General features: G+C 36.9%; 2 protein-coding genes across 2 annotated transcripts; both read right to left on the reverse strand.

Annotated features, from left to right (window-relative positions):
* Positions 1-1,246: 1,246 nt before the first annotated feature.
* fbp2 (fructose-1,6-bisphosphatase 2) lies at positions 1,247-13,398 on the reverse strand. The gene is made up of 7 exons (XM_042488149.1): positions 13,150-13,398; positions 11,371-11,533; positions 10,575-10,667; positions 10,009-10,149; positions 7,932-8,069; positions 3,158-3,277; positions 1,247-1,783 (listed from the first exon to the last, which is right to left on the reverse strand). Exons 1-7 carry the CDS (start codon positions 13,320-13,322, stop codon positions 1,598-1,600), a joined length of 1,014 nt encoding a protein of 337 aa, XP_042344083.1. The 5' UTR covers positions 13,323-13,398; the 3' UTR covers positions 1,247-1,597.
* A 3,032-nt stretch (positions 13,399-16,430) lies between these two features.
* Positions 16,431-24,233, reverse strand: fbp1a (fructose-1,6-bisphosphatase 1a). The gene is made up of 7 exons (XM_042488491.1): positions 23,870-24,233; positions 22,366-22,528; positions 20,961-21,053; positions 19,871-20,011; positions 19,632-19,769; positions 19,289-19,408; positions 16,431-17,127 (listed from the first exon to the last, which is right to left on the reverse strand). Exons 1-7 carry the CDS (start codon positions 24,037-24,039, stop codon positions 16,930-16,932), a joined length of 1,023 nt encoding a protein of 340 aa, XP_042344425.1. The 5' UTR covers positions 24,040-24,233; the 3' UTR covers positions 16,431-16,929.
* Between the last annotated feature and the right edge of the window lie 2,908 nt (positions 24,234-27,141).

Raw genomic sequence — 27,141 nt, forward strand, 5'->3', positions numbered from 1 at the left:
ATACCAGCATCTCAGTGTTTGCTCGGTTGCTGCACACGTGGTCTTATTTTCAAGGCTGTTTTAGGGCTTTATGTGATGGGAAACACACATCCGTATCGGCTGAATTTAAACCAAATTTTGATTTGACTTGATTTTACAGCACAACTCACGTTTCATGACAAAAAAAGTAATGATTTAAAGAGTAAATATTTCCAAAGTGGTCCTTGGTGGAAAAGCCAAACTACATAAAAACATTCACACACATAATTGCAAACAAACAAATTGCATCACCAAATTAGGCTGACTTTCAACAATGAGGCTATTTTTGGCTGAAATAAGGACCATGACGGGCCGATTAGATTTAGTCCAAAAAAAAAAAAAACCCAAAAAAAACAACTCATGGATGATTTTATAAAGTGAACTCTCTCACTTTATAAAATATATATCTTAGTATTTCCTCCACCTCTATAATGGCAAAATTTAGGTCAGATGTGACCTGCTGACTGACCCAAATCACCGCATTAACAGTAAAGCCGGTCAGGGTAAAGGTGTGTGTGCGTGTGTGTGTGTGTGTGTGTGTGTGTGTGTGTGTGTGTGTGTGTGTGTGTGTGTGTGTGTGTACTTGTACATGAGTGAGGAAACTTTTTGAAAAGGGGGGACACTTTGGTCGGCCCTCACCTTCAAACAGAGGTCTAAACGAGGACTCAGAATCAGGTTCAGGTCTGGCTAAGAGTCCCGGGAATGTGTGATGTCAGGAGGGTCCTCACAAGTACAGAAGTGCAGGACTGTGTGTGCGCATGTGTTCCTGTTTCTGTAACATATTTACTTCACCTCCAGTTCAGTCCAGGCTGATATGCAGAACAAACAATGAGAGCAGCTGCAGGAATTTATTGTGCAACGACAAAAATAAAAGGACAAGAGCGAGAGAGTGATTAAAGGGTCAGTTCACCTAATTACAGGAACATACTAACCCCTGATGGTGCAGCCTGATATCGTGGCAACCTTCTTTTATCAACAACTCAACTTTACTTTTTGTTTTTTAAAGTGAGAATCTCAGTGCAGTTCTTACATACGTAAATTAAGTTTCAAAAATACATCATTAGTGAATAAGAAACTGGATTCTTCCTCTTTCTTCTCATGGGGAATAATGTATATATAGGACATGTTGCACAAACTGAGAAATGTTGAGCAGTTTTTTTAGACTTGTCCTCAGCATGTCCTCATGCCATAACTTCCAAAAACATGTGGCAAAATAAAACAGAAATCATTTATTTTGAAAAATGCTGCATTTAATGTCTTTCAAAAGGATAAGCTGCATGTATAGAAACCCATACAGGACACACTTCTGATGATAAATTAAAATATGTTATTATGTTACAATATTTCATGTATGAGTAGCACAATTATTCTTCCATTACAGAGAAATATTCTGGTTTTGATGTTATATTTCATATTATAATATTCAAGTAATGTCCTAAGATTTCTGGGAGATTTAACATCTCACTCTTGAATAATAATTGAAAAAAAATTATCTTCTGATCTCACACATGTTACATAGAGATTTATTGGCATGATAAAACAAAATTCTGGCCTTTCATAAAAACTTTGTTATCGTAAATCACTGGTACTTCTTGACAAAATCCAGGTACTCGTTGACGTCGTCGGGGGAGCCGACCACGAAGGGAACCCGCTGGTGCAGCGCCTCAGGCTGAACGTCCAGGATCCTCTGAGTGCCGGTGGTTGCAAGGCCTCCCGCCTGCTCGATGAGGAAGGCGATGGGATTGCACTCGTACAACAACCGCAACTTTGGGAGGAAAACAAATAAAGAAAAACACAGAAAGAAACATGAATTAATGTATTGATGTGAGTTGGACATTTTAACATAGAGGGCTGTGAGGGTTTACTCAGTTTTGGAGACAGCCTCTAGTGGCCATTAGAGGAACTGCAGTTTTTGGCTTCTTTTTTCAGCCTCAGACGTTACCATTCGGTAAAAATATTCTAAGTTAGTATTCATACTCGTTCTTAAGTAAAACTACAAACGTATCAATGTGTAAATATATTTAAGTTCCAAAAGTAAAAGTAGTCATAATGCAAAATTGTCTATTTACAAATCATCTATATTATACCACTGATGCATTATTGTGTCTATCAGTTTTATGTTGCATTTGGTAAAGGTGGAGCTAATTTTAATCACTTTATGTTGCCTGGAAGGTTAACCTATAGTAATACATCACAATTTATTTGTTTATATTTTGTATTCATAATCAGAATCTGAAAAGTAACTTTGCAGATTCAGAAAGTAACCAAATGTGTCAAATGAAATGTAGTGGAGTAAAAAATATTTGCCTCAGATGTCTGTAGTGGAAGGTAGCATCAAATGGAAAGTATAAGTAAAAGTCAAGATACTTTTCTTTGCATTCACTTGCAAACTGTTTTCAAAAGGAAAATAATGTAAATTTAAATGTGATCAAAAATAATAAATTGCGATTAACTATTATATTGCACTGATTAATAGCAATTAGCTATTGAAATTCAGCAATTAATCATGATTTTGAAAATTAATTGTTTGACAGCCCTATTTTTTAAAGTATTTATTTATCAATATTTGTGCCGGGTTACTCAGGAAAACAAGGAAACAAAAGATCTGTTTACAGTGTGCTGTATGAGTAGATAGGTCCAGTCTGTAACACATATAGTTAAAGGGGATATTTTTAGGATCTGGGTCATTGTGAGAGAATCTGTTTTTAAGGTCAAAGAAACCACAGCTTCACCACTTAACCACGTGCTGCTATTATCAAAGTCAAAATCAGAGTCCTATTTGAATGTTTCTGTGGTAATTTGAGCTCACTGATCGTAAAACACTGTTAAAGATGTAAAAAAGTAAAGTATGTTTGGGATAAATGGGTCACAGAGTCAAGCTGCCTGAAAGAAAAGAGGTGAGAGGTTGTGGTTTATCTTTACGAGCAGCCTCGACTGTCTCTGAGCTTTTTTTTATTTTTATCACAGGACGAGAAAAACACCTCCGACCTCAGATTACACCACTGCAACATTCACTGCACAGCTTGATATTGTGGCTGTGAGTGTCAGTTTAAGGCCCACATCTGTGACGGGCCAAGAACCAGAGGCCTGAGCTGTGGAGGTTCATAAAATGCACGTCTTGGTGGAGGTCAGTGGTTACCTTTCCTTTGGGGCTTTTCTCATTGGCGGGGTACATGAAGATCCCTCCGTAGGCGATGGTGCGGTGAATATCTGAGACCATAGAGCCAACATAACGAGCTCCGTACGGGGCGCTGCCATCCTGCAGGAAGTGAAGATATAGTATATTCCAAATATTAGTGCATAAAGTAATAAATGTTTTTGAATCCCTTGATTGTAGCTTGCATTTATGTCACGACGGCTTCCAACGTGCACAAGTTTTCATGGTGGAAATTTAAATTTTTACAGGATAATCCTGATCAAGTCAAAGCCTTTTTGTAAATTCAGTCTTTTCTTGTCAAACCGGTGAGATGATCGATGAATTAAAGGGCTGAAACATTTATTATCTGAGGTGACTTTTCTATAATCTAGAGAAAAAAATGACTTTGGGCTAACAGAGTCAGCAGACAGTCACCTCCAAACATGGACGTTACATAATGCTTCATGTTGTAACAACATTCGCTCTTCAGTTGACTTTGCAATTCCAATAAAAGCAGCCAACACCAAGGACTCTTAGAAATGTACATAAAAGAGACTGAGAATCATTCACTGTGTAATTTTTTAAAGTGTTTTGTGCAACCGACTCCTACTTTATATTTGTTTTAAAATATAGGACATACGGCTGTTGTCTTTGAAAGAAAACTTTGTAAGAAAAGATTGAAAAATAACAATAGAAAAGTAATTTCTTAAAAGTACAAGAAAATCAAAATGAGGAAAAAGCAAATGACTTGACAAAAAAGCATAAAATTGTAATGATTCTTGAAAAATTATTTAAAATATATTCCATCATGATACTTTTATACACTTTGAAGTATATTTTTTCCCTAGTTTTTAAGAATTTTTTTTCTAAATCTTCTAAATTCTTGAAATTTGTGGGACATTTCTTGTCATGTTGCTCACTGCAGTTTTCCCCATGTGCTTTTAAAGAAATCAAAACAGTTTGCACAGGGTCCAAAGGTTTAAATACTTGTGAAAGGCGCCTGAATACAGCACAAGAAAAGTGATGTCCATACAGGTTTCAAAGGGTTAAGAATGACTGACACGGCGAGTTTTCACGCACGTTGATTTCCCACATAGTTATAATACAGCGTTATTAACAATGGGTGATATATATAAACAGGTCAGCTGGTTTGGAAGTTGCACATACAGCACATGTGCTTTAATCAGAGATCATGGGCCGCTCTGACCTGCTGATGAAGAAAAGCCAAACAGCAAACAACAGACGGGTCAAAGTGCGTCTGCAACATACATTAATCCTGCCAGAGGAGGAGACTCACGAGGTGCACAAACACACAAAAACAGGCTGCTTTTAGATCACAGTTTGCTTCTACAAACAGACTTTTGTAATGACAAAAAAAGTTTTATTTGTGCGATGAGTATCATTTAAAGAGCTGGTGCATGTTTCATTAACTGATTTCACACTTTAATTCTCAACCTCCCAAACTCCACTCTGAAAACGCAACAGCACTCGTGTCTTAATCTGAGTTGCCCTGAAGTGAGCTTCATGTTCAGACCAGCACAGCGTGATGCAGTCATGTGCTTGCTGAGTCACTTCCCAGTCATCATGAGGGTGTGGTGTGTGTGTATGCATAGTATTTCCCAAAAACAGACCCTCCCACGCGACACAACACTCTGAGAAAACACACATCCAGCTGGCAACAGTTAAAACGGCACAAAACTTCCCACAATGAAGGAAGAGAAACTGGAAAAGAGAGTAAATGGAAGGGAGTGTGGGAAAGTTGTGTATGAAAATGATCTTTTAAGAATATTACATGTGTCCTAAAGGTTTATTAGAGTTGGCAGAAAGGAGGAGTTTGCAACCTAATATTTCTAAAAGTGTGCCACTGTTATACAGCCATGAAATCTTTCGTCTCCAAACTAAACATTTTTTACTTTTTTTGATTTAAAAAAAATTGACAGTGATAGTGTTTCTCTGGCAGATGGTTTAGGACATTATAAAAAGATTTCTTGAGCAAATTGTGATTATAATATTTGATATTTGAATGTTTGACTTTTCTGATTTTCCAGATTTGAAAGTCATTCTGCATTTGCAAAATCATGATGGTGAGAGTTTTGTTCCAAAAAAAGTTCAGAAAGATTGAGACTGCTTTACAAACGAGCAGAGAGGATTAATACTAAAGCTATTAGTATCATTATAAGATATTTAAGAAGGAAAAAAATACCACATGTAAACTTCCTAGTGTGTTTTCTCAGCAACTTTTGCATTCCAGTTCAGCTTTGTGTGATGAGTTTTTGCTATTTCGACACACACTAACAGTGTGGTTTACTGCTGAATTGTGCTGCATCATGATGTGAAGTGTAACATGATGATGAGTGTTCAAAAAGATTTTTAGCTGCTAGAAGATATAAGTGGAAGATACAACTGACTTTGTCTATTTCAGTTTCTGCAAAATTCAAAGTTTAAAAATTCTGAAACAATCCTTAAACTCATTCTCACTCAGTCTCATTCACACGTTCATCTTTTTCCAGAATTAAATACTGAATCTTTGAGAAGTTAGACAGAAAGTTCAGACATTAAAAAGTGAAAAACAATTTATAATTTTAATACACTTTGATCTGCGTCTCGTGTATGAATATTTTAGTGTAAATGATGCTGTTTGTGTGTTATCTTAACATATAAATAATGGACGTTGCTATGATGTCACTCATTGGTTTATGGTCTGCCGTTTGGAAGCCCTGAATGAATAGTCCCAAATTTAATTTGATAAAGGTCAATGGTAGGCTAAAAAAGTATTAAAAAACCTGATTTAAAAGATCTGAGAGAAAGTTTTCTTGGGTTTGTGGTGCATAAAAACCAAATGCTGCTTCTCCAAAAGAACACTTTGTGCCCGATGTAAAGAAACAAAGCTGCAAGTGACAAAAATAGAAACAACGTTTCATCTATCGTAGTGGAAGTGTTTCAAACACACTCACTAAACTGCACTTAGTGGATTATTGTTTCAAAAAAGGTTTGAAACTATCTTTTTTCTTGCCCTGAGTTAACGTTGGAGTCCATTCTCATTTATGTCAATTCAAAATAATTACAACTGTTGTCCTCCAAAGGAGCAAACAACAAACTTTTCAAGCCTACATTCTGTGTTAGATAAATAAAATACAGGATTTAAGTGAAGCATCCCTGTACAACAGATTGTTTTTGGCTTTAAACATTATAAAAGTTAAACAAGAAGAAAAAAATTACAGATTTCTTTCGGTCCGATTTTGTGAAACTATGGTTAAGAGGAAAATTCAGAGATGATGATTCAAGCTGAAACTTATTTCATAAAAGTGCGTTACAAGGCTGAAGCCATCACTGATGACCAAACGAACTTTGCGGTCATGTTCGTGACCGTGTGGCCGCAGAAATGCTGAGTGCGCTCATGTGGAGATCAGTTTCCAGATGAGCAGCTGGCGTTTCCTGAGGAACACGATGTTTCCTGCAGAGCGCTGTGTCGCCATTCTGCAGCTCAGCTGACCAAACTCCGTCCTGTCTGACCTGAACCGTCACTCACGGCTGATCCGCCACATGTTCGTGGGTCAGGATGTGAACTCTTTGCCCTCTCTGCATGTGGTACCTGCCTGCACGAAGCACCTCTACTTTAACCTTTACAATCCAAGATTTTCAACTAATTTCCTTAAACTGATGCAACTGAAATTGCTTTCATGACTTTCTGCTATTTTATTTGAAAGTCTAATTGTAAAGTGTAATATTACCACTAAAAATACTCTGAAGTTACAATAATTAGTTACTGGTCTCACTGTTGCTCAGTCTTCATCATCAGCCAAATTCTAACCTGTTCAAAAGGCAAATTATTTTGCATAATTTTTTATTTCAAAATCATTTAAACAAAGGTGAAATGCAAATTTCTTATTTTAGCTGAAAAGAAGATACTTTCCAATTATGCTTCGTTGTGGATTCAGTTTATTAATGTAAAATATGATCAATTAATATATTATTATGTTAAGATTTAGACATCTGATGACTAAAATCTGGTTAACCTTTTTTACTTAAAAATGACTAAGATCTAAAAAGTGTATTGTAAAAATGTGGCTTAAAACTGGATAAAAAGTCATTTTATGACAGCGTCTGGAAACCAAAACCCTGACGCACGTACAAGAGGGACATGATGTGTTTGACAGGTGACGGAAACCACGTGACATGAATGTATAAAATTACAGGTTTTGCTGAGTAAAGCTGGAACATTTGAATAATGTATACATACATCTCAACAAAAAGTAACTTATTATTTCTTTTAAGTATATTTGGATGTTTATACTTTTGTAAGTTTACTGAGGTAAAATTTTAAATGCTTGACTTTAACTTTTAACAGAGTATTTTTTTTAATTTTTTACTTTTTCCACCACTAAGAAGTAACTTTTCCTCTTGAGATTTACCATAAATTTGAATTATTTCTGCTTCTGAAACATTTAAAGAACTCCTATCTGATGATAACCTTTTTAAGGAATATTTTTTTTGAGTGTGTGCAGCCAACAGAGGCCTTGTGTGAAGTCTACCAGAGAAAACGCTTCGTCAGGATTCACATGATGAGTGTGAGAGGACGCTGGCTGAAATTCTGCCTCAGGACGGAGCACAAGTTTAAGTGTGTGTGTGTGTCAGCAAAAATAGACGCTAATTGTACCGCTTTGGTTAAAAGGCATCAGATTCAAAACCATAAATAAAAAGTAAAACTGATCAATGTCAAAACTTTGGCTCAAATTATGTTTGTGATGTGCTAAGTAGTTTTGCAGTACGCTCTCACCTCTGGGTACTTCTTGTGCTTGAGGTACTCGTTGATGGAGGGGTGGAAGTACTTGGCGTAGCCCTCGTTCAGACTGTAGATCTTCCCTTTGGGCTTGATCTTCACGTTCCTCTCAGTCAGGATGAACTCGCCGATGGCCTGAGGAGCATAAAAGTAATGTTAGGTAGATAGATATGGCTTCATTAATCCCATGCTGGGGAAATTCACACATTAGAGCAGCTCCAAAAGTCAGAAGCAGAGAAAATTGCAAAAAGTTGGATAAAATAAAATAAAATAAAATAAAATAAAAATAAAATAAAATAAAATAAAATAAACTAAAATAAAATAAAATAAAAAATTACTTAAGTATAAAAGGAAAAATATTATATAAAAAAATACATAAAATATTGCAAAAATACAATACACTACATACACATTTTACACCTTGATGGGATCATCTACATGTTAGTTATTGACACAACTCTGTTTATTCCATAAAGCAAATAATTTTAATTAAATTCATGACAGTTGGATTTGTTTTAAGAGAAATCTGCATGATACAGAGGTTTAAAAAACACTTTAAAAAGGTGCGATATCCTTCAAATTGATAATTCAGTGACGCAGCCAACAGATGAATCACACTCATTCTGTTTTTGAGCAAAAATCATTAACTGGACATTTTGTTCATAAGTGTCGAGATATTTTAAAACTACCTCTTTATACTTATGGGGAGTAGAGTTCATTAAAAATGCAAGAGAGAAGTCTGTAAAAACATGTCATGTATTTTAACACAATGTTACATTTGAAGACATTATTTGACAAGGTCAAGAGTGTGTGGACATCATTACTTCTTCAGGCCTGCGTGATGATCTCTTGTGGTTTGTGAATTGCGTTCTTGAACACTCTGGTTTTCTTAGGTTTCTGGATTCATAACAACAACAAGATTACTTACAAACACACACTGAACCCTTTTTTATCCTCTAATAACCAAAGCTGCTTTTCCAAACGCCCAGTGATCGGTTGTTGCCTCTGAGCCAAAAAAAAGTCTGAATCTGGAATAAGATGCAGAATATGAAATGATATATGTAGATCTTGTGGGGGTGTGAAAGTAATAAAATGCTTTTAATGAGTTAAAATAATAATAAAAATAAAAACAACTATGCTATGACCTCCAGTCAGGGATATTGAAAGGTAGTAATCTGCAATACATACAAAAAGAGGCTGAAACAATTACACCAATCTTAGATTTGTGCACTTTTTTTTGCCCAGCATTGTATGATTTATTCTCGAAAGACTTAAACAAGGATAGTTAGGATGGCGCATGCTTTTCGTGCCAAATAAAAGGTGATTCGTGAGTGTTTACAGTCCCCTTCCATCCCTGATTGCACTGTGGAGGCGTGCAGCCTGGAGGAATGACTGACAGGATAATGTTTTCTCAAATAAAAGCAACTATTGGGCAATAAAAGCATACAGCAGTAAAAAGTGACAGCAGTTGAGAGATAATGATGTTGGGTAGAGATGAATATTTGCGGGAGCAGACAGCAGTGGATGTCAGAGCTCTGAGGAAACCTGGAGACATTTAAAGATGAGGTAGGCAGTTTTATTTTGGCGTAACCGGCCAAAAATCCCATAAAAAAACTTTGAACAAATTCTCAAATGACACAGAGAAAACTAGACTTCTGCGGCTCCTTTTGGCTGTGACAGGAGACTTTGGTCTAATCAGAGATCATTTCAGAGAGGGGCCGTCCCTGTCGGCTGTTTTCCAAATGTAGATGTGCGTGCACGCTGTTTCGGTGAAAGCCTGATCTAATGACGGAGAATCCTGCAGAGAAATGTGATATTCCAGCTTTGGGAACAACTGTCTACACTGCAAAGGACTTATCAGACGGAGAGTCTAAAAGAAGGTCTAACAATTTGTTTAGAGCCTCAAATTACAGTGTGTCCTCACTCCTCGCCGCTACACATCACCTCACCCCCGTTAGCTGCCACAGTGAACCCCAGCTAAGCAAAAACATGCTTTTCAAAACAGTCAAGAAAAGGGAAAAACTCAAAAAGCTTAAAGGGTCCCCTTTAATAGCAGTGACTGTGAAGTACTCACAGGGTCCAACATGAAGAAGTTGAGGCCGGCGCCGGTGCTGAGGGCCACCAGGGTGGCGCTGCCGTACAGCGTGTATCCTGCGCACACGATGTTATTACCCTGCTGCAGGGCGTCTTTCTCTGTGGGCTCTCCCTCTGATACCTGAAATATACCAACAAATGGACAACATAATGTTATCCTGCAGACCTCACTTCCCTAAGATACTGAGAAGATTTAAGTGTTTGTTTAAACGACTGCAGGCAAACATCAACAGCAAAAACTGACTCAGTCAGCAGCAACAGTTAGGGTGGTAAATGAGGCTGTATTTAGAGACTAAATCCACTAAATAGTTCAATAAAACAGACTTCAGTCCCTGTAAATGATTCAGTGTCTCAGTTTGTGAGCAGTTTAGAGAAGTGGATCTCAGATCGGCTGGAGAGCAGTGCCCTCTCGTGTCTGCAGAGTTTTATTACACTTCCAACTGCACTTGGATGCTTTTCAACTTCAGCAGCAGAAAATATGAACACTGAGTGAATTTATTTTAGAATATTGTCTTCAGTGCCTGCACGGTTTGAAGTCAGACTCACCCGTTTGTAAATGGCAAATATGGTGCCGATAGAAGCCAAGCAGTCGATGTTACTGGAGCCGTCGAGAGGGTCAAAACAGACCACATACTTTCCCTGTGACAAAGAAAAATATTAATATTGAGATTTATAACAAATAGTCCTGTTTATAACATATTATACTGTACCTTTTTGTACTTTGTTGCTGTTTTCTTACATTTTATATTGTTATTTTTCAATCATATTTCTATATTAATATAGACAACATTAAGTATCATTACTTAAATATATTGTGTTTTATTCTACTGTACACTGATGGTGACATAATACTCTTATATACATATAAATATGATATAGTTTGCCGCTCTTAATCACACCTCTATCACTTATGACAATACCTCACAACTACTGATAATTATATATTGTATAATTAATACTGAATGATTATAAACACAACACTAGTCGTCAGTTCTGTGTATATACTGCATGTCTTATAATTTGGAGTCTAGTTGCTCTTGTATAGTTTAGATTTTATATTCTTATTTTTTATCTTACACGCTACCAATTATATATCTTTTTTATTTTCTTGTTTTATCTGCACTTATTTCTGTGCTTGTCCTGCCTCAGCACCTAAATTTACCCCTGAAAACACTAATCAGCAAAGGCTCACCTTATTAACTGTATGATTTATTACTGTTTTTTTTTTAAGGCAGGTTTTTTCAAACACAAAGTTTCCACTGAATGCAGCTAGAAACATTAAAAAGTAGCCAGTATATCTGTGATTATAGCGTCTTGTTGTCCTCAGCAGACAGACACTCACTCTCTTGTCTTTGGGAGTGATGATGAGCTCCTTGTTCTCCTCAGACACCATGCAGCAGGTGCTGTAGGAGGCCTGCAGCATGTTGATGACCATCTCGTTGGACAGCACGTCCAGCTTCTTCACATCGTCCCCCGTCACGTTCACTGTGCCCGCCAAGCCCTGCCTGTGTACACCAACCAATCAGCAGCCAAGCTTTAGTCTCCCACAGTGGTGGAGTGTAACTAAGTACATTTACCCAAGAACAAATTCACTTCAGCAGAGGACAATATTATACTTATACTCTGCTATATTTTCTCCAAATTTGATGATTTTAAAGAAGACATGTTCCTTTATGTGTTGAGGAGACTTTCCTGCTTCTTAAGTTAAATTAACTCTTTAAAAACAACTCTTGGATCAGCTGGCAAATGCAATCTCACAAAGATGAAAACAAGGCTATTATTCTGACACCGTAAATAATTAACTTTTTAGAGACACACGCTTCCTTCTGCACCGTGATATGGTTGGCAGGTGTAGTTTTAAATGTATTTTTTGGCGCTTTGAGCACAGCAAGCCAAGTGCCATCTAGTTTCATTATACTGAAGAGAGGGCTGACATCTCTACAGCTGAAATCTCCAACACTCAGCAACTCACACCAAAACAATCAACATTGATAAATTGCACCACAGGTGAGAGGAAAAATATGTATTTTTAATTTGGGGGTGAACTATTCCTTTAAACAGCCTAATTCAGTACTTTTAATTTTAGCAAAGTATCTTCACAGTGTGGTACTAGTACTTTTAAAAGGACCTGAATACTTCTTCCGCTGCTGTTGAAAGACAACTTGTTAGCAACTGTTGACAGAAAAAGAGAAGCTCGAGGCTAGCTGTTCATTTGCATTTAGTCGGCATGTGAACATCAATTATCTTCGTTTAGCTTCAGACAATGCTGATTTGTTTTTGGTTACATAATTTCAAAGTGTGTGAAATAATGAGTCATTTTTTATGAGCTGGCACAGTTTCAGCAATTCTCCTCCATATGGAGCAAATTCAGCAAACTCTTTACCTCAAGTCCCCCCTGTTTAACCTTTATCGGCCAAGTATCAACATTTAATAGTGTAGAACACACTATAATGTAGCTGTAGTGATAATGTATTTGTTTGTAGCCACAATATAATTTTATGAGAAATCAACATGTTCATAATTATGGTTTATTTGTTCACATTATTTAAAGGGAATTTAAAGTGTTAAGAACATTTTTTCTCAGTAACTGTAACTGATTACAATTCCATTTATTTTTTAATTTCATTACTGTAACTAGTTACAGTACAGTGAGCTACATAGTTATTCCCCAGCTCTGGAAATTACATAAATCTCCAAAGCTTCTCTCTAATGTCAATCCCCTGACAAAGAACTGGGTATCTTGCCAAAAAACACACTGAAAAAGCTGCACATTTCTTTTATCACCTGCGGATTAGAGTGTTGAAATACACCTAAAGTCGTACAAATATTACTGGCTCTGCTTACAGAACGTCAGCGTGACTTCTACGGCCTATAAAACAATCATATCAGCGCTCTCTGGCTCGGCCACTCTGCTGCGTCTTTGGTTGAGTGTTGAAATCAGACTTTTAAATCCTAAAGGGACACAACCTCCACTCTTGAGTCACTCTTGGCTCCTAAATCTGCTGTGGGAGTGATGCAAAATGTCAAACAACATTCCCGTCCCTTTATATCAGTCACTGATGTAACTGTGCATGTTTATGAATGGTTCCCAGTAAACCCAGTCCAGTACCTCGGTACTTACAGGTGGGCCAGGCCTGCCTTCCGCACAGCAGAGGAAATGGCCTTGATGGCGGTCAGGATGGCGTTGATGAGCTGGGTCAGCTCACCGGTTGCCCCCTTGGCCTGACGCCCGGTCTCTATGACGAACCGGGTCAGGGTCCATACGTCCGTGTCAAACGCAGACTGGTCCGACATGCTTGTCTCTGGTCCTTCTGTCCCTCCTGGTGGGCAGCAGTAGCAGAAGATCGGACGGAGGACAGGCAGCAACTGAGCGACCTCATTACCAGCCACGTCCTTTTCATACCCAGAGCCATGAGTGCAGGCCAAGGGAGCTATTTGTGTGTGCAGCCGTGTGGAAGTGTGTGTGCATGAGTGTGTGTGTGTGTGTTTGGTTGGTGAGGGGGTGTCAGGTGTCCGCTGTAGAGACAGGCAGTTTAATCCTGCACAAGACAAGCCCTGTTATTCATTTAGTTTAAAAAAAAGAAGAAGATTGCAGCATGTTAGAGAGTAACTCAAAACTTGGGTAACATCAGAGCTCTGAGGTAAATTCTCAGTATTTTGACAGCATTTGTTTGCACATGAACCTGAAAAAAGTCTGCTGCTGTGACAAAAGAGGAACAACTTTCTATATCTAAGTTCATGTTACAAACAATGAAGCTTGATTTTCTGTTTTTAGGTTAAAACATCCAGCAGGAAATATGTATTACAGAGCTAAAGGCATGCACATTTAATCCTGTAACATGCTTTATTTCAACTAACTCTTAGCATAAAGGGAGTAAAGGGAAAGGGAGTTTTCATGTTTCTGAGCTACAAGACACTTTGATTAAAGACTGAGAAATAAAGAGATGAGAGTTTAATATCATGAGAGTAGAAAGCAGTTGCTCGGTGTTATCAAAACAGCAGCTCAAGTGATCTTTAAATGTCATTAGGGCTCTGTGAGCTCCCACTGACCTTTAGCTTAAAGGTCGACTCCTCTGGATAAAGTATCTCTGAACTTTTATAGACAGTATATCTTCCAACTTTTCAATTTCTACAAATGCAATCTTTTTTGCATTTAGTTTCTCGTTTGCTTAATTTATCTACATATGTGCAGGGCTGCATATTTTTGGGACATTTTTCTGCAAAATTGCTATGATTGCTCAACTGTACCAATCAGCCAAAACACTGAAACCACTGACAGGTGAAGTGAATAACCTTGATCATATTGTTATAATGCAATACAATGTTCTGCTGGGAATCTTTGGGCACTTTTAATCATTTGTTTGAAACATGCTTCACCCACCCAAACACTGTCTCAGTAACTCCCCCCTCATGGCAATTGCACTCTCAAGTAGCTGCAGGACAATGCACCACGCCACTCTGCAAAAACTACTTAAGAATGGCCAGATGAACATTAAAAAGAGCTTAAGGCATCGACATTGCCTTTAAATTCCCCGTATTTCAATGTAGCCAAACATTTGTGGGACATGTCAGTGCACCAGTACTGTTTTTCCATTACCACTCTTGGCAGCGCCGATTTGCATTTCCTTGATCAGTTTAGATGTGCCGTGCCATGCCAAACTGCACCAAAGATGGACCTTCTCCAGAACAGCTCTAAGTGCATGCCCAACTGTCTCCAAGAGGGTAGCAGTGACATCTCGCTGCAGCCAGCCCCCAGCCGGACAATGCACCAAATCCCACTGCAGTTCAGGAATGGCCCAAGAAACATTGCAAGAGCCCAAAGCCTCCACCTGGTCTCTAATGCTGCCTTCCAGACAAATTCGGAGTTTAGATATTACTACCTCTTACTAGAAAAGTACAATGGAACGCCACTCAGCGTCGAAGTTCCTACTTGTGAACTCGGGGCAAATCCATGTAACCACGAATTCAGCGGTCTGACGTCACACAATGGCAGCATCCATGGATGCCACTGGTAATTGGTAAGAAATCAACTAAAAGGTAGCGTAAAGTATAATTGCATGTATTTAATTAAAATAATGCATCTACTATTATATAGCTGGTTACGGTAAACAGTCTTTGAATCCGATCTTCTCTGTAGAAAAGTTGACCTGGAAAGCAGTAAAAAAATTAAAATACCAAGTAAAATGGCCTCAGAAAGACCACATTGTCACTGTCTGTTTTATTTTTTTTCACGTTGCATTTGGTGTTGTGCACCTGGAGCGCTGAGAAGTCTGAAATTTCAGCTGGGAAATCCTGAACTCTGACTTTGAATGGAACGCAGCATAAATTCCCCAGATCCCAATCAGATTGAGCATTTGTGGGATGTCGCAGACCCTAAGAGGTACTCCCAATCCAGGGTGGGGCTCCCTTGGATTGGACTTGTCTTTGGTTTTTGGAGGTGTCCAGTGATGTCCTGCACCAGGGTGTTAGCAGCAGATCCTTTAAGTCTTTTTGGTTGTGAGGTGGAGTACCAGCACATCCCACAAATGCTCGATCAGGTTGGGATCTGAGGGGATTTTGGAGGCCAAGTGGACACCTTAAGTTCTTCGTTATGTCTTTTGGGCCATTAGTGAGCAGTTTTGGTGGTGTGGCGCATTGTCCTGCTGGTGGGTGTCGCCATTGTGCAGCGCCGTTGCCATAAGGAGGTGTACCCAGTCTGCAACTGTGTTTGGGTGAGCGTGTCCATACAATTGTCATTACCCAAAGTTTTTGCAGCAGAACATTGCATTACAACAAAATGATCAATGTTATTCACTTCATCAGCCAGTGGTGTTATGGATGAAGGGGTGGCTGTGCCCTTTTTCGTGCCTGTTTCCTCTTTCTTTTTTTGTGTTTCTCCAGGTGTCATCCTCCCCTCCTCACTGTGCAGAAAGTGAGTGAGCATACCTGTACTCAATCTGCACATTAGGAGCATGCAGTATATTAAGACTGAAGACGCAAATAATTTAGTTGGAGCTTGTGGATCAGTGTGGCAGCTGTGTGTTAGATAGCAGACTGAAGAAACTGTTGTAGTGCACCAGAATTGGTGATAGTTACTCCCATTTTGGAGGGAGGTTAGTGAACTTTTGTGTATTTATTGATTGGCATTTCATTATTTGAGGATCACTTTCTTTTGCCCTTAAGGAAAGCAGTTTTTTTTTCTTTTTTTCATATTTGAAGACCCTTTTTGTACACTTTTATTGCCTTGCATTTTTTGTAAACAAATCACACTTGTTTATAAACCCCGTTTCTGCTTGGCATTTTCCTTTTTCCCCGGTTTCATTTTTTTGTTGCTCCTCTCATTCCCCTGAGCCTGAACAAGGAGCACAACAAGTGAAATAAATATAAACAAATATTTAAAAAATGATGAAAACGCTCATTCAGTCTTCTTAAGACTCATTTGGATTTATTGAGACTTCATTGTTCCAAACAGTTCACATCATAAAAAAGGCATCAGCTTTTCCTGCATAGAGGTTTACATTTGGTCCTTCACACATCTAGAATAAATATTCACTCTGATTCATAAGGCACAGCTGGAGGTAAACAGGAGTCGATTCAAGTGCAATTTTTTTGGCACATTTTCTGGTCTTTGGTAGTTTTTTGTGGAATGTGTGCGTTTGTAACTGAGCTTATATGGTTTCCACTGAACCACCTCCTTTTGATTATCTGTCAGCTTTCTATAAATAGAACATGAACATTGCTTGTATGGCATTTAAAACCTTGTACCTCCCTTATTTAAAATCCCCTTTTATATTTGGGCTTAAACCCCATTTTCAAACTCCACAATATTCATTTCCATTCAGCCCAAAACACGACAGACTTCCAGTTTGGAGGTTCGAGGTTTTTCTCCGCACAGTGTTGGTTGTGACTGAGTCGTGTAGTCTCACTTCTTCTTGCTGGCATGTTTCTGGCAGATGGCGATGTACTCCTTGACGTCCTCTGTGGAGCCCATGGCCACAGGAGACCGCTCGTGGATGCTCTTGGGCTGGATGTCCAGAATGCGCTGGTAGCCGGTGGAGGCCATGCCGCCCGCCTGCTCCATGATGAAGGCCATGGGGTTTCCTTCGTACAGCAGCCGCAGCTTTGAGGAGGGAAGGAGAGTTTAATCTCTCTAGTTTGGATTTTTTTGACGTGGGGTTGTATGAGGTGCTTTTCAATAGTCAGGCGTGTAACATACAACAATTCGTCTTTACAGCTGTTTTTCAATGTCTTTTAACTCATCTTTTAATTTTATTTTTTCATTTAAATTTTTATTTTGTCTTTTAATTTTAGCCGCTAATTTATCCTTTTACTTGCTTATTATTATTGTTATTATTATCAGTGTTCTGTGTCTACTGCCTTTTTGTTACTGTATTAATCAAATATGTCTCTGCTCCAAATTCCTTACTTTATTCTGCCTTTACTCTTGTCTGCCCTTCGTCGGCATTATTGACTTAATTGTTTTATTAACTCTTTACAGCCTCGGCTTTGCCTTGTTTGTCAAAGCACTTTGTAAACTGTGTTTTTAAAGGTGCTATATAAATAAAGTTATTATTATTATTATAAAAGATGTACCGCCACAAAAGATAAGTAATGCCACCAAGCCACCAAATTATATTATATCCATTTAAGTGTACACTATATTTTTAATATTTTTATGCTCTTCATTACCCAGTGTTTCCTCACATTTTCATGGACAAAATAAAAAAAAAATCTAGCTGTTAAACATATAACCTTTTGTTAAAATGTGTCAACATCATGTTTGGCTCATTCTTGCAAACACTGGAAGGATGTGGGGAGTGAAGAAACAATATTACAACACTTTCTTCAGTTCGAATCTTAGTTTTAAATTACACTGAACAAACTATTTTTTGATGGAAATACCACGAAAAAGACCAAAACAAACCACACAATTATGCTACTAAAGTAATGTCTGTGTATCTAAAGACAGATCTTCTCTGTATTACCGTGTGCTGTAGATCTGTTGTTGTCCATAAAGGATTAAAAACACGTATCGTCACACTGTGTGTCATGTTTCTTTACAGACCCAGCCAAATTTAAAATATAATTTCCCAGTTTTAATCCTGTGTCAATGTGTCAACTGATCATTTATATCTTTTTTTAATGACAAGATATGTCAAAAAGTCAGTATCAGAGTATTTTTGACACCAGTAACTTTTTTGAAAGAGTAATTTAAGTTTTTTAAATAAATGAATTCAGTGCCTTTTCAAACTTTTTAAGGATCCACAGAAACCCTGTCAAATATTCAGTTTCAGAGGGAAATAAGTCACAGTACTGAAGCTAAAGATGCTCTTAAATATGACGAACATGGACACTGCAATTTATTTTGTGATGCATCCTCATACTCTGCACTGCCACTTTAAGTACTTACTGTTAGAGCCATTTCTAGCATCAAGCCCTTATAATTCCCTTTTTTTTGAGTCACTTGAATGCATCACATGACCTGGCATGTCAGGATCCTCTCATCAAAGGCAGCTGTGCTAAATTAGTCAAACAGGAAGACACAAAGAGGATACAGTCTTCAACCGCTGTGTGTTTGGTTAAATCTTAGTTTTAGTGTTTGATAAATTTGTATTATAACCCCACTGATTTAAACTTTGTTTTCCTAAAGGCCTGTTTGTTTTAGAAATGCTTGTTTGGAGGTTTCATTTTGATGCAACAGTCTGACATCAGTTTAGCCTCACCCAGCAACTCTCAAACATCCTGCAAATCAGTCGACACCTGAAGCGCCCTGGATCATCGAACAGTGAGTTCAGGTCAGATCTGCCGTTGTTTTTTCTACCATGACGTCTTATTTAGAAGCTGCAATACTTATTTACATACGTACTTACGTCACCAAATCTGGGGCTGAAATAGTCCATGGGTCAGTTCTTTTTATGACAACATTAAATATACTCCTCGTTTGAGTAACATTTGCTAAAAAATACAGTTTTAGGAATGTTTTTAGCATTTTCTGAAAATTAACCATTTGAAATCTGAGCAAATGTGCTTGATTTCTTTCAAAAAGGTCAGCTTATTTTCTTGTAACTTTTTTACTATTTTCTTTTGCTAACTTTTGAGCCATGCCTCGATATGTTTCTTACTTACATTATTACCTTTTTATAATTTTTTTTTTTTTTTAGAAATTAAGACATTTTGCTCAGGTTTTAAAGTGAATTTTTGATGTAAGATCTTTGAAAATACGTAATTCTCTTGATAGTTTGACGTGTGTGGGAGTGGAGAAATCAGTGATGAGTTTTTACCTTTCCTTGTGGGTTCTTCGCATTTCCTGGGTATAAAAAGATGCCTCCGTACATCAGCGTTCGGTGGACGTCTGCCACCATGGAGCCAATATAACGGGCGTTGTAGGGCTCAGTGCCGTCCTATAAAGTCATTTAAAATCTTGCATTAGTAAGCTCCTTAAACCTGCGCTGGAAATAAAAAATGCCTCATCCAAGACTACAGATTAAAATTTTATAATTTTGTAATTTAACACTAGCATATTTACATTTTAATTTATGTTGAATAATGTTATTAATAAATACATTAAAAAAAACACTGCTCTGCCTGAAGCTTTCCCCAAATATGTCCTGACATCAGTGTTACCTGAGGAAACTTCTTCTTCTGCAGGTATTCTGTGACTGCGGGGTCAAAGTACTTTGCATAACCTTCATTCAGGCTGTAAATCTTGCCTCGCTCTTTGATCTTTATGTCCCGATCGACCAGGATGAACTCGCCGAGGGCCTGATGAGAGAAAAGGGAAACGTTATCAACAATGTCAGTAAAAAATAATATGCATTATTGTTTGTTTGTGTGACACACAGAGCCATTCAAAGAGAACTAACTGGGTCGAGCATGAAGCCGTTGACTCCCTGACCGGTGGAGATCACCATCATGGTGGCGCTGCCGTAGAGGGCGTAGCCCGCCGCCACAAGGGCCGTGCCGGGCTGCAGAGCGTCCTTCTCACAGGGCTCATCATCTGTCACCTGAGGTAAACAATTTAAACTTATGTCACTCATTTATCTGTTCAGTAGTGTACAGTATTTAATTTACTATAATAATGGAATAAAATGTGATTCTTTGACCAAAAAGCTAAAAAAAAAATGTGATAAACGTTAAAGACAGTTGAAGCATTTTTTTTTTTTTACTTCCGTGCAGTTTTTTTTTTTTTTTAATTTTTTGTCATATTTAATCAATTACTTACCATTTTGGTAAAATTGCATCACAAACATCTTACATTTTAACTGCCACTAAAAATGAAAACTTTGACTCTGAAAGCTAAAAAAGAATAGTCTGGGTTTGAGTGTAAATTGAGAGAGACACCGGCAGAGAATGAGAGCGGACACTGTTTATGTTTGGATGTGATAACGTTTCATTAACTCCACCTGTGGGCTGCCTTTGTAATATAGCAAAATCTACATGCGATAAATAAAAGAATTATAATTGACTATAAAAAGTTAGAATTGGAGTGCTGTCTTTACTGCACAAAAAAGAAAAAAAAGGAAAAAGGAAAATAAACAAAGTGCTTAAAAATTATAATATTTCTGTAACATAAATTCAAATATGAAATTATGATAATTATAAAAATAGTTTTTTCTAGCTTTTTTCTTTTTACCCTAGACAGTTCTCCCCTAGCTTCTTTAAAATAATTTTCTACATCTTACCAAGTTGTTCATTGCCTTTTTCTCATGTTTTTAAAAGAAACTACACCAATTTGCTCAGTCAAAGGTTTAAACGCTTCTAAAAGGCATCTGAAAGCAGAAAAAAGTGATGCTGCTCCAGGTTTCAAAGGGTTAATATCAGCCACAACGGTGTTCAGTCTTGGCGTTCAAAAATGTATGAAAAAACAGAGCAAAGTCATATCATTCTGCCATTGCTTGGCACTAAGTGTAAATCATCGACACTTTATTGTGAAATTTTAACCTGCGTTTGTACCTTTTTGTAGATGGAAAAGATTGTTCCGATGGAGACGAGACAGTCGATGTTGGAGGAACCATCCAAAGGATCGAAGCACACGATGTACTTGCCCTGAAAAAGAAGGAAACATTGAGGTTTTTTTTCCTTTTAAACAAACAAAAAGTATATTTACATACAATGTTGCTGAGCAGAAACCATTGTGTGTGTATCCTTGAAGTCAAACAAACCTGCTGAGTGCATTTCATTCAGCAGAAAAAACATTTGCAAAGCAGATTTTTTTAAAAGTATATTAAATCTAAGATTGTGATCTAAATTCATTCATATTTTACTGCTGGCTTCTTCCCTGTCTTTTGTTGGTGCCGTGTTGCATTTCTTGGCGTGTTGTTGCCACCTGTAGATTACTAGAAAAGTGTGACAACACTGGCAGGAATGTGTGTCACGTCACCTGCGTACAAGTGCTTCCTCGTGGGCGTGCATGAGCTAAACAAATTTTTGACCCACTCTTAGAAAAAACGCTCCATTGTGCTTCCAGCAGGGTTCCTACAGCTTTAGGCAAGATAGATTTAAGCCTTTTTTACTACCATTCGCAGTGAAATTTTATAATAACCAAGGGCAATTTTGCCCAAATGTTTATTGTAACATTGTCCTGTGAAAACATTAGATTATCTATACCAAGTGTGAGAAAAAAAATACGTTTTAGAGTAGAAGACATGGAAGACAATGAGTATATTATATTATCATAATTTCTATTTGGTTTTCCAAGGAAAGTGGGAATGCATGGCATTTTCTGGCTGGTTTTCTTGGCGATTTTGTGTTTTTCACTCTACATCCCACTGCCTGGATTTCTATCATGATGAGTTTAAAAAGAAGAATTTGGGGAAATATTTTACAAAAAATAAATGTTGGCACTTTTGAAATTTTAAATGCAACATCAGAAGAAAAAAACAAAGTCCATCTTCTCCTGTCCCCCCAAAAAAATCAGGATTTTTTAAAAATTTTTTTTAACATGTTTAAAAAAAAAAAAAACCTTTTTTTTGATAATAAAATTTAAACCTTTTTAGGCGTTTTTTTTTTTTTTTTTTTTTAAATGGCTGCTAGAGGTGTAAAACTTAACAATTAAAACAATTATGAGTCTGATCACTGTTGTGCAAAGAGCCACTGTAAAAATAAATAAAGTCTTTTCCTATAACAATTATTTTGACAGGAACTGAAACCCAAGCCTTTCTTTTTTAACTGAACCAGTTACATGAGATAAGATCCCAGAAGGAAAAGATAAAGAAACATTTACGGTAAACCAAAAAAAACAGGATCGTCCTGTTTTAGTCTAAGTTCCCAAATACTGAAATCAGGTTTCCCAAGCTCAGCTCACACAGCTTCAGGAGCAGCAACAATTTTTGTTTTAACGTTAAATTCAAACACTTACCCTAATTTCTGGCTCTATAATAATGGCTTTCTCGTTCTCTTCAGACACCAGCACACAGGAGGTAAAAGACGACTTGATCATGTTGATGACCAGATCATTGGACAGGATGTCCAGCTTCTTCACCTGGTCACCTGTCACATTGGTGCTGCCAGCGATGCCGTAACTGATGAAGACATAAAAGGAGAAAAACGGTGAGAAAAAACTCAAATTTGAACTCGCATTAGAGCAATTTCAAGGTTAAAACTGTCACCAGACACATCTCCGAGATTCAGCTCTTTGGTAGTTTGTAATTTATTATCTGCTCTATGTTAACAGCCTAAATGTTATCATATCAGATCCACAGTTCTGCATCGACATCAGTTTAAAATCTCAATAGCTGCAGTCTCCGTTAAGAGGAAGGAAGAATAAAAACCTGCGAGTGACGCATGACTCTGCATTTTTAAAACTGCAGAGGTTAGTCGGTGATTATTGCACTGATGTGAAGTCTGAATCAGAATCATCAGCCAAAACATACAGAGATTTCTAGTCTTATAGTTGACATGAAAACAATGTAACAAATACAAATGTATAACAAATGACAGTTCGTGTAAATATTTGAAGAATATATTTTCTTTTTGTAAAGCAAACTTTCCTGTAAAACTGTTTGGTAGAGCACATTTTTAGTCACTATATTTTAATGAAAAATGTGTTGAACTAAACCTGATGGAGTCATCTCTGCCATGCAGTTTAGGCATATTATGCTAAAAAAAATCAATGTAGCTGTGTCTTTAAATAGTCTGCTTTTTCAGTTCGCCTTCTACAGGAAAATAATACCAAAAACACAAAAGACGCTCTGGGATTTTTAAAGGTGCACATATTTTTCCTGACATGTTAGTTTGGGAGGTCTTACTGACCAGATTTATGTAACTTTATACAAAAAATATATAATAATAATAATGCTAATTTCATGGTCACAAATTGACATATGTTGGTATACTAACATATTACAAGCATTACAGCAGTATGTGGCTTTTTATTTCTGACTGTTTTATAAACACTATGAAGTGACAACTCAACCGTTTAGTAGAGGCCTATATTTTTTGTTATTATAGCTACAAGGAAATAAAAATTCAAATAAAAAACATTGTATTGCATCAACCAGACTTTAACTGGACCAACATAGCACATAATGACGATGTAATATGCAAAAACACAAAATATGAAAACACTCCAGTTTTAAATAGTGGAGCAACAAAAAGAAACACGTGCACGTGCTTTTCTAATGGATCCTAACAACATGGCTGCACTCAACATCTGGAGGAAACGTGTTTGCATGTGTGCTTATAACATATAAAAGTGGGCGTGATGGTTTCTTCTGATAGGCGCACAGAACACCTGGATATCCTGGTCAGTTTGTGCCAACGTGGATGCACGCGACTGGGACTTCATTGAAAATTTAAAGCATTGAAATATCTGGTACTTTTTGCATCATAATGCTATTTACTATTCAGTTTTGTTTACTCACAGATGCGCGATCCCAGCTTTACGCACGGCGCTGGAGATGGCCTTCACCGCCGTGCACAGCGAGCTCAGCAGCGTCGTCAGCTCCCCGGTGCCTTTCGCCTTCCGGCCCTGCTCCATGACGAACCGGGTCACGGTGACCACGTTGGTATCGAAGACTCCTTGGTCGGACATGGTGGCAGATGGTCTCCCGCAGCCTGAGAGTAAAAGCAGGAGGAAGTGCTGCGGGACTTTTTATTCTCTGTAACGCGGAACTGGAGTGGAGGTGGTGAAGACACGAAGGGCCAATCCAGAGCTGCAGCAGAGGAGGGGCCCCGCTGGAAACACTACACGCTTTGTACAAACTGAACCGACTGGTGATGAAATGATAAAGTTACCAAAAGAAGGATGTGACCAGAATAATAGATGCAGTGCATGGCTGAAATCAAGCTGCAGTTGTGCAAGACGGGTCATGTACTTTTCTGCAGGTTTGATAGTGTGAATAACAATTTCATAACTTTTTTTTTTTTTATTTCTGATAATATGTATTCACATTCTTGCTGTTGGACAGATGAACTTCTCAGCTTTTCATTTTTTTGTTCAGTCTTTCTATCTTTGGGTTCTCCTGCACTTCATTTTGGGCTTTATTGCTGTATTATAAATGTATTTCTGGCCCATTCCATTTACATTTTAGTCTTATTTCATGCTGTCCTAATTGATTTTACTCTGGTTTTATTACATATTGATTATAAGTGACAATGTAGTGCTTTTCGTTACCTGCACCGAAAAATAGTAGGCTAATTTTATAGAATTTTTCCTGTATTTTTGAAATACATGAAAATATCAATTAAATGAATCGACTAAATTTACACGTCTGAGGTAAAATAACAGGAAGATGGTAATTGTTTCTTGTATTTTCAGTTATTTTTTTACAAATAAATACAGTTGTACATTTATCATAATTTTACTTTTTTTTAATTTAACAGATAAAACTGTTAAGCTTATAAATCTATTTGATTCTTAGCAGATTTTAGCTGCAATGTATTGTTTTTTTTATTGATGATTGATGTTAAGAGTAATTGTAATGTTTTTCTTTGCCTAAACTGTAAAAAAAAAGAGTAATTTTACTGAATTTTTCGTGCAAATCGTTTTTTAAGCTATATTTTAAAAACCCTGAAAATATAAATTAAATTAAATAAATAGACTGTGAATTAACATGTCCTAACTGTAAAATTTCCATTTTAAAATTAAAATAAATCATATTAAATACAGTCCCAAATTAATCATCATTTTGCAAATATGTATGTTTTAATTTATTAGATAAAACTGAGGTTTAAATCTAATTACATTTCTGAAACTATAAATTTGATGACAAATGGTAGGAAAATATTTTTTTAATTAAGAAGTATTTTTTAAAATAATTCTACACCTTACCATGTTTGTTATCCTGTATTTCTATTTTTTCTATTTATTGTATTTTTCAGCTTTTTACATTGCTATTATTGTTTGTTGTTTTGTATGATTCTGTCTCTTTTAAACTGTTATTTGATTGCTTGCTGAATCTTTTGTTAGTAACCCTCTTCCACACTTTTGGCATGCTGAAAAACAAACAGAATCAAATTTCTACTTTTAAATGATTTATTCAGTGTATGACAAATAATGATGGCTTATAATTCACTAATGGACTATTACAATAATATCTAACAGAGCATGTGCAGTATGAGTATCATCACTGGCATGTTTCTGAAAGGAGACTTGTTGCAATGTTTGATGTTGTAACCGTCCTCAGTCTCCCCTTGCATAAAATTTGAATACTGAAAGAACACGTAAAAATTATATTTAAGTGAAGTACTTTACTCGGCTTAATGTGCTTTCAACCACTGCTTATGGTGAAGTTAAACCACAAACATGCTATAAATCTTTCATACTTTATAATTACACCTATCAACTTCTTGTGTTGAACTTGCTGTTAAATCAAAACGCCACATGGTGGCGGTCTAGTCCAGTTAACCTGGTTTGGGACGTTGACTCTTTGCTCTGTCCCAAATACTATATTAGGTGTGTTTTAGTAGTCTAGAATTATCATCAATCTTTTAAATAGTCTATATTTAACTTTACATTTAGGTTGTAGGCCTATCGAACATTTTCAGGGTATCAAAAAAGCGAACAATATCAGAAACCGTTAAAATAAGCCATTAGAAAAACCCTCTGTACCTATGATAGAGAACAATCAAGAAACATTCAAATAAAATAAAATAAATAAAAATAAATAAATAAATAAAAATAATCAAAATAAAATTAAAAATACAAAAAAAATATTATATAAAACAGGCTGAACAATCTCAGAAACTGTTACAATGAGCCTTTAAAAACACCCTGCACGTCTGTGACATATAACAATAAAGATTCAAATTCAAATTCAAACAATTTTATTAATCCCACTAGAGACAATTAGTTTAGAGCAGCATGTCAACAAACTACAAAACAAACCTACACAAGAAGCATTAAAATAAAATGAAATAAATTAAATAATTTAAAAAAACAATATCTCCCCAATTTCTCAGTTTTGAGATCAATAAAGTATATCTATCTATCTATTATTATAAATAACTAACTAAATAAATAAATTTACATTACACCCTGCACCTCTGTGACACAGAAAATTAAGCAAACATTCAAATAAAATAAAATAAAATTTAATTTAATAATAAAAATAAATAAATAAAACATTTTAAAATAATAAACAAACAAACAAAAATAAATAACATGTGAATGCGCTAACCATTAGACAGTCCAAGAACTATATTGTTTGGCGGAGGATACACAGGCGTGTTAACTTTCACTGTTAGTAAAGTTATTTAACATTTTGCGTTACGAGCTAAACGTGTAGTTCCATTTTATTTGACAACATACCATTTTCAGTGAATTAAAAACGATTAATCCTCTAAAGTTTTTGCTAAATGCCTAGATAAATTGTCGAATGACAATAAATACTCGTTAAATTATTTTTTTTCTTTTAAATAAAAAAACCTATGCTAGAAGCTGGAAGTAACTTACACAGGTCAGGCTCCACACCAGAGTAAACATTGCGGCAGTTTGGCCTCTGAACTCGGACAGTAAAAAGTAGGCCAGCCGTGCAGCAGGTGAGCCACACCTGTAGCCCCGCTGACCGTCACAGGAGCAGCAGAGAGCGGCCTGACGCGCTCATCTGCGGGGCCGCGACTGCGCATGACCGCGGGGAGCAGCTCGCTGCTGAGGCGGACAAGTACAAAGAGGCTGCTGGTGCTGGTGCAGGCG

This window comes from Plectropomus leopardus, chromosome 6 (genome assembly GCF_008729295.1).
Source record: "Plectropomus leopardus isolate mb chromosome 6, YSFRI_Pleo_2.0, whole genome shotgun sequence".
In the NCBI taxonomy this organism is placed as follows: Eukaryota; Metazoa; Chordata; class Actinopteri; order Perciformes; family Serranidae; genus Plectropomus; species Plectropomus leopardus.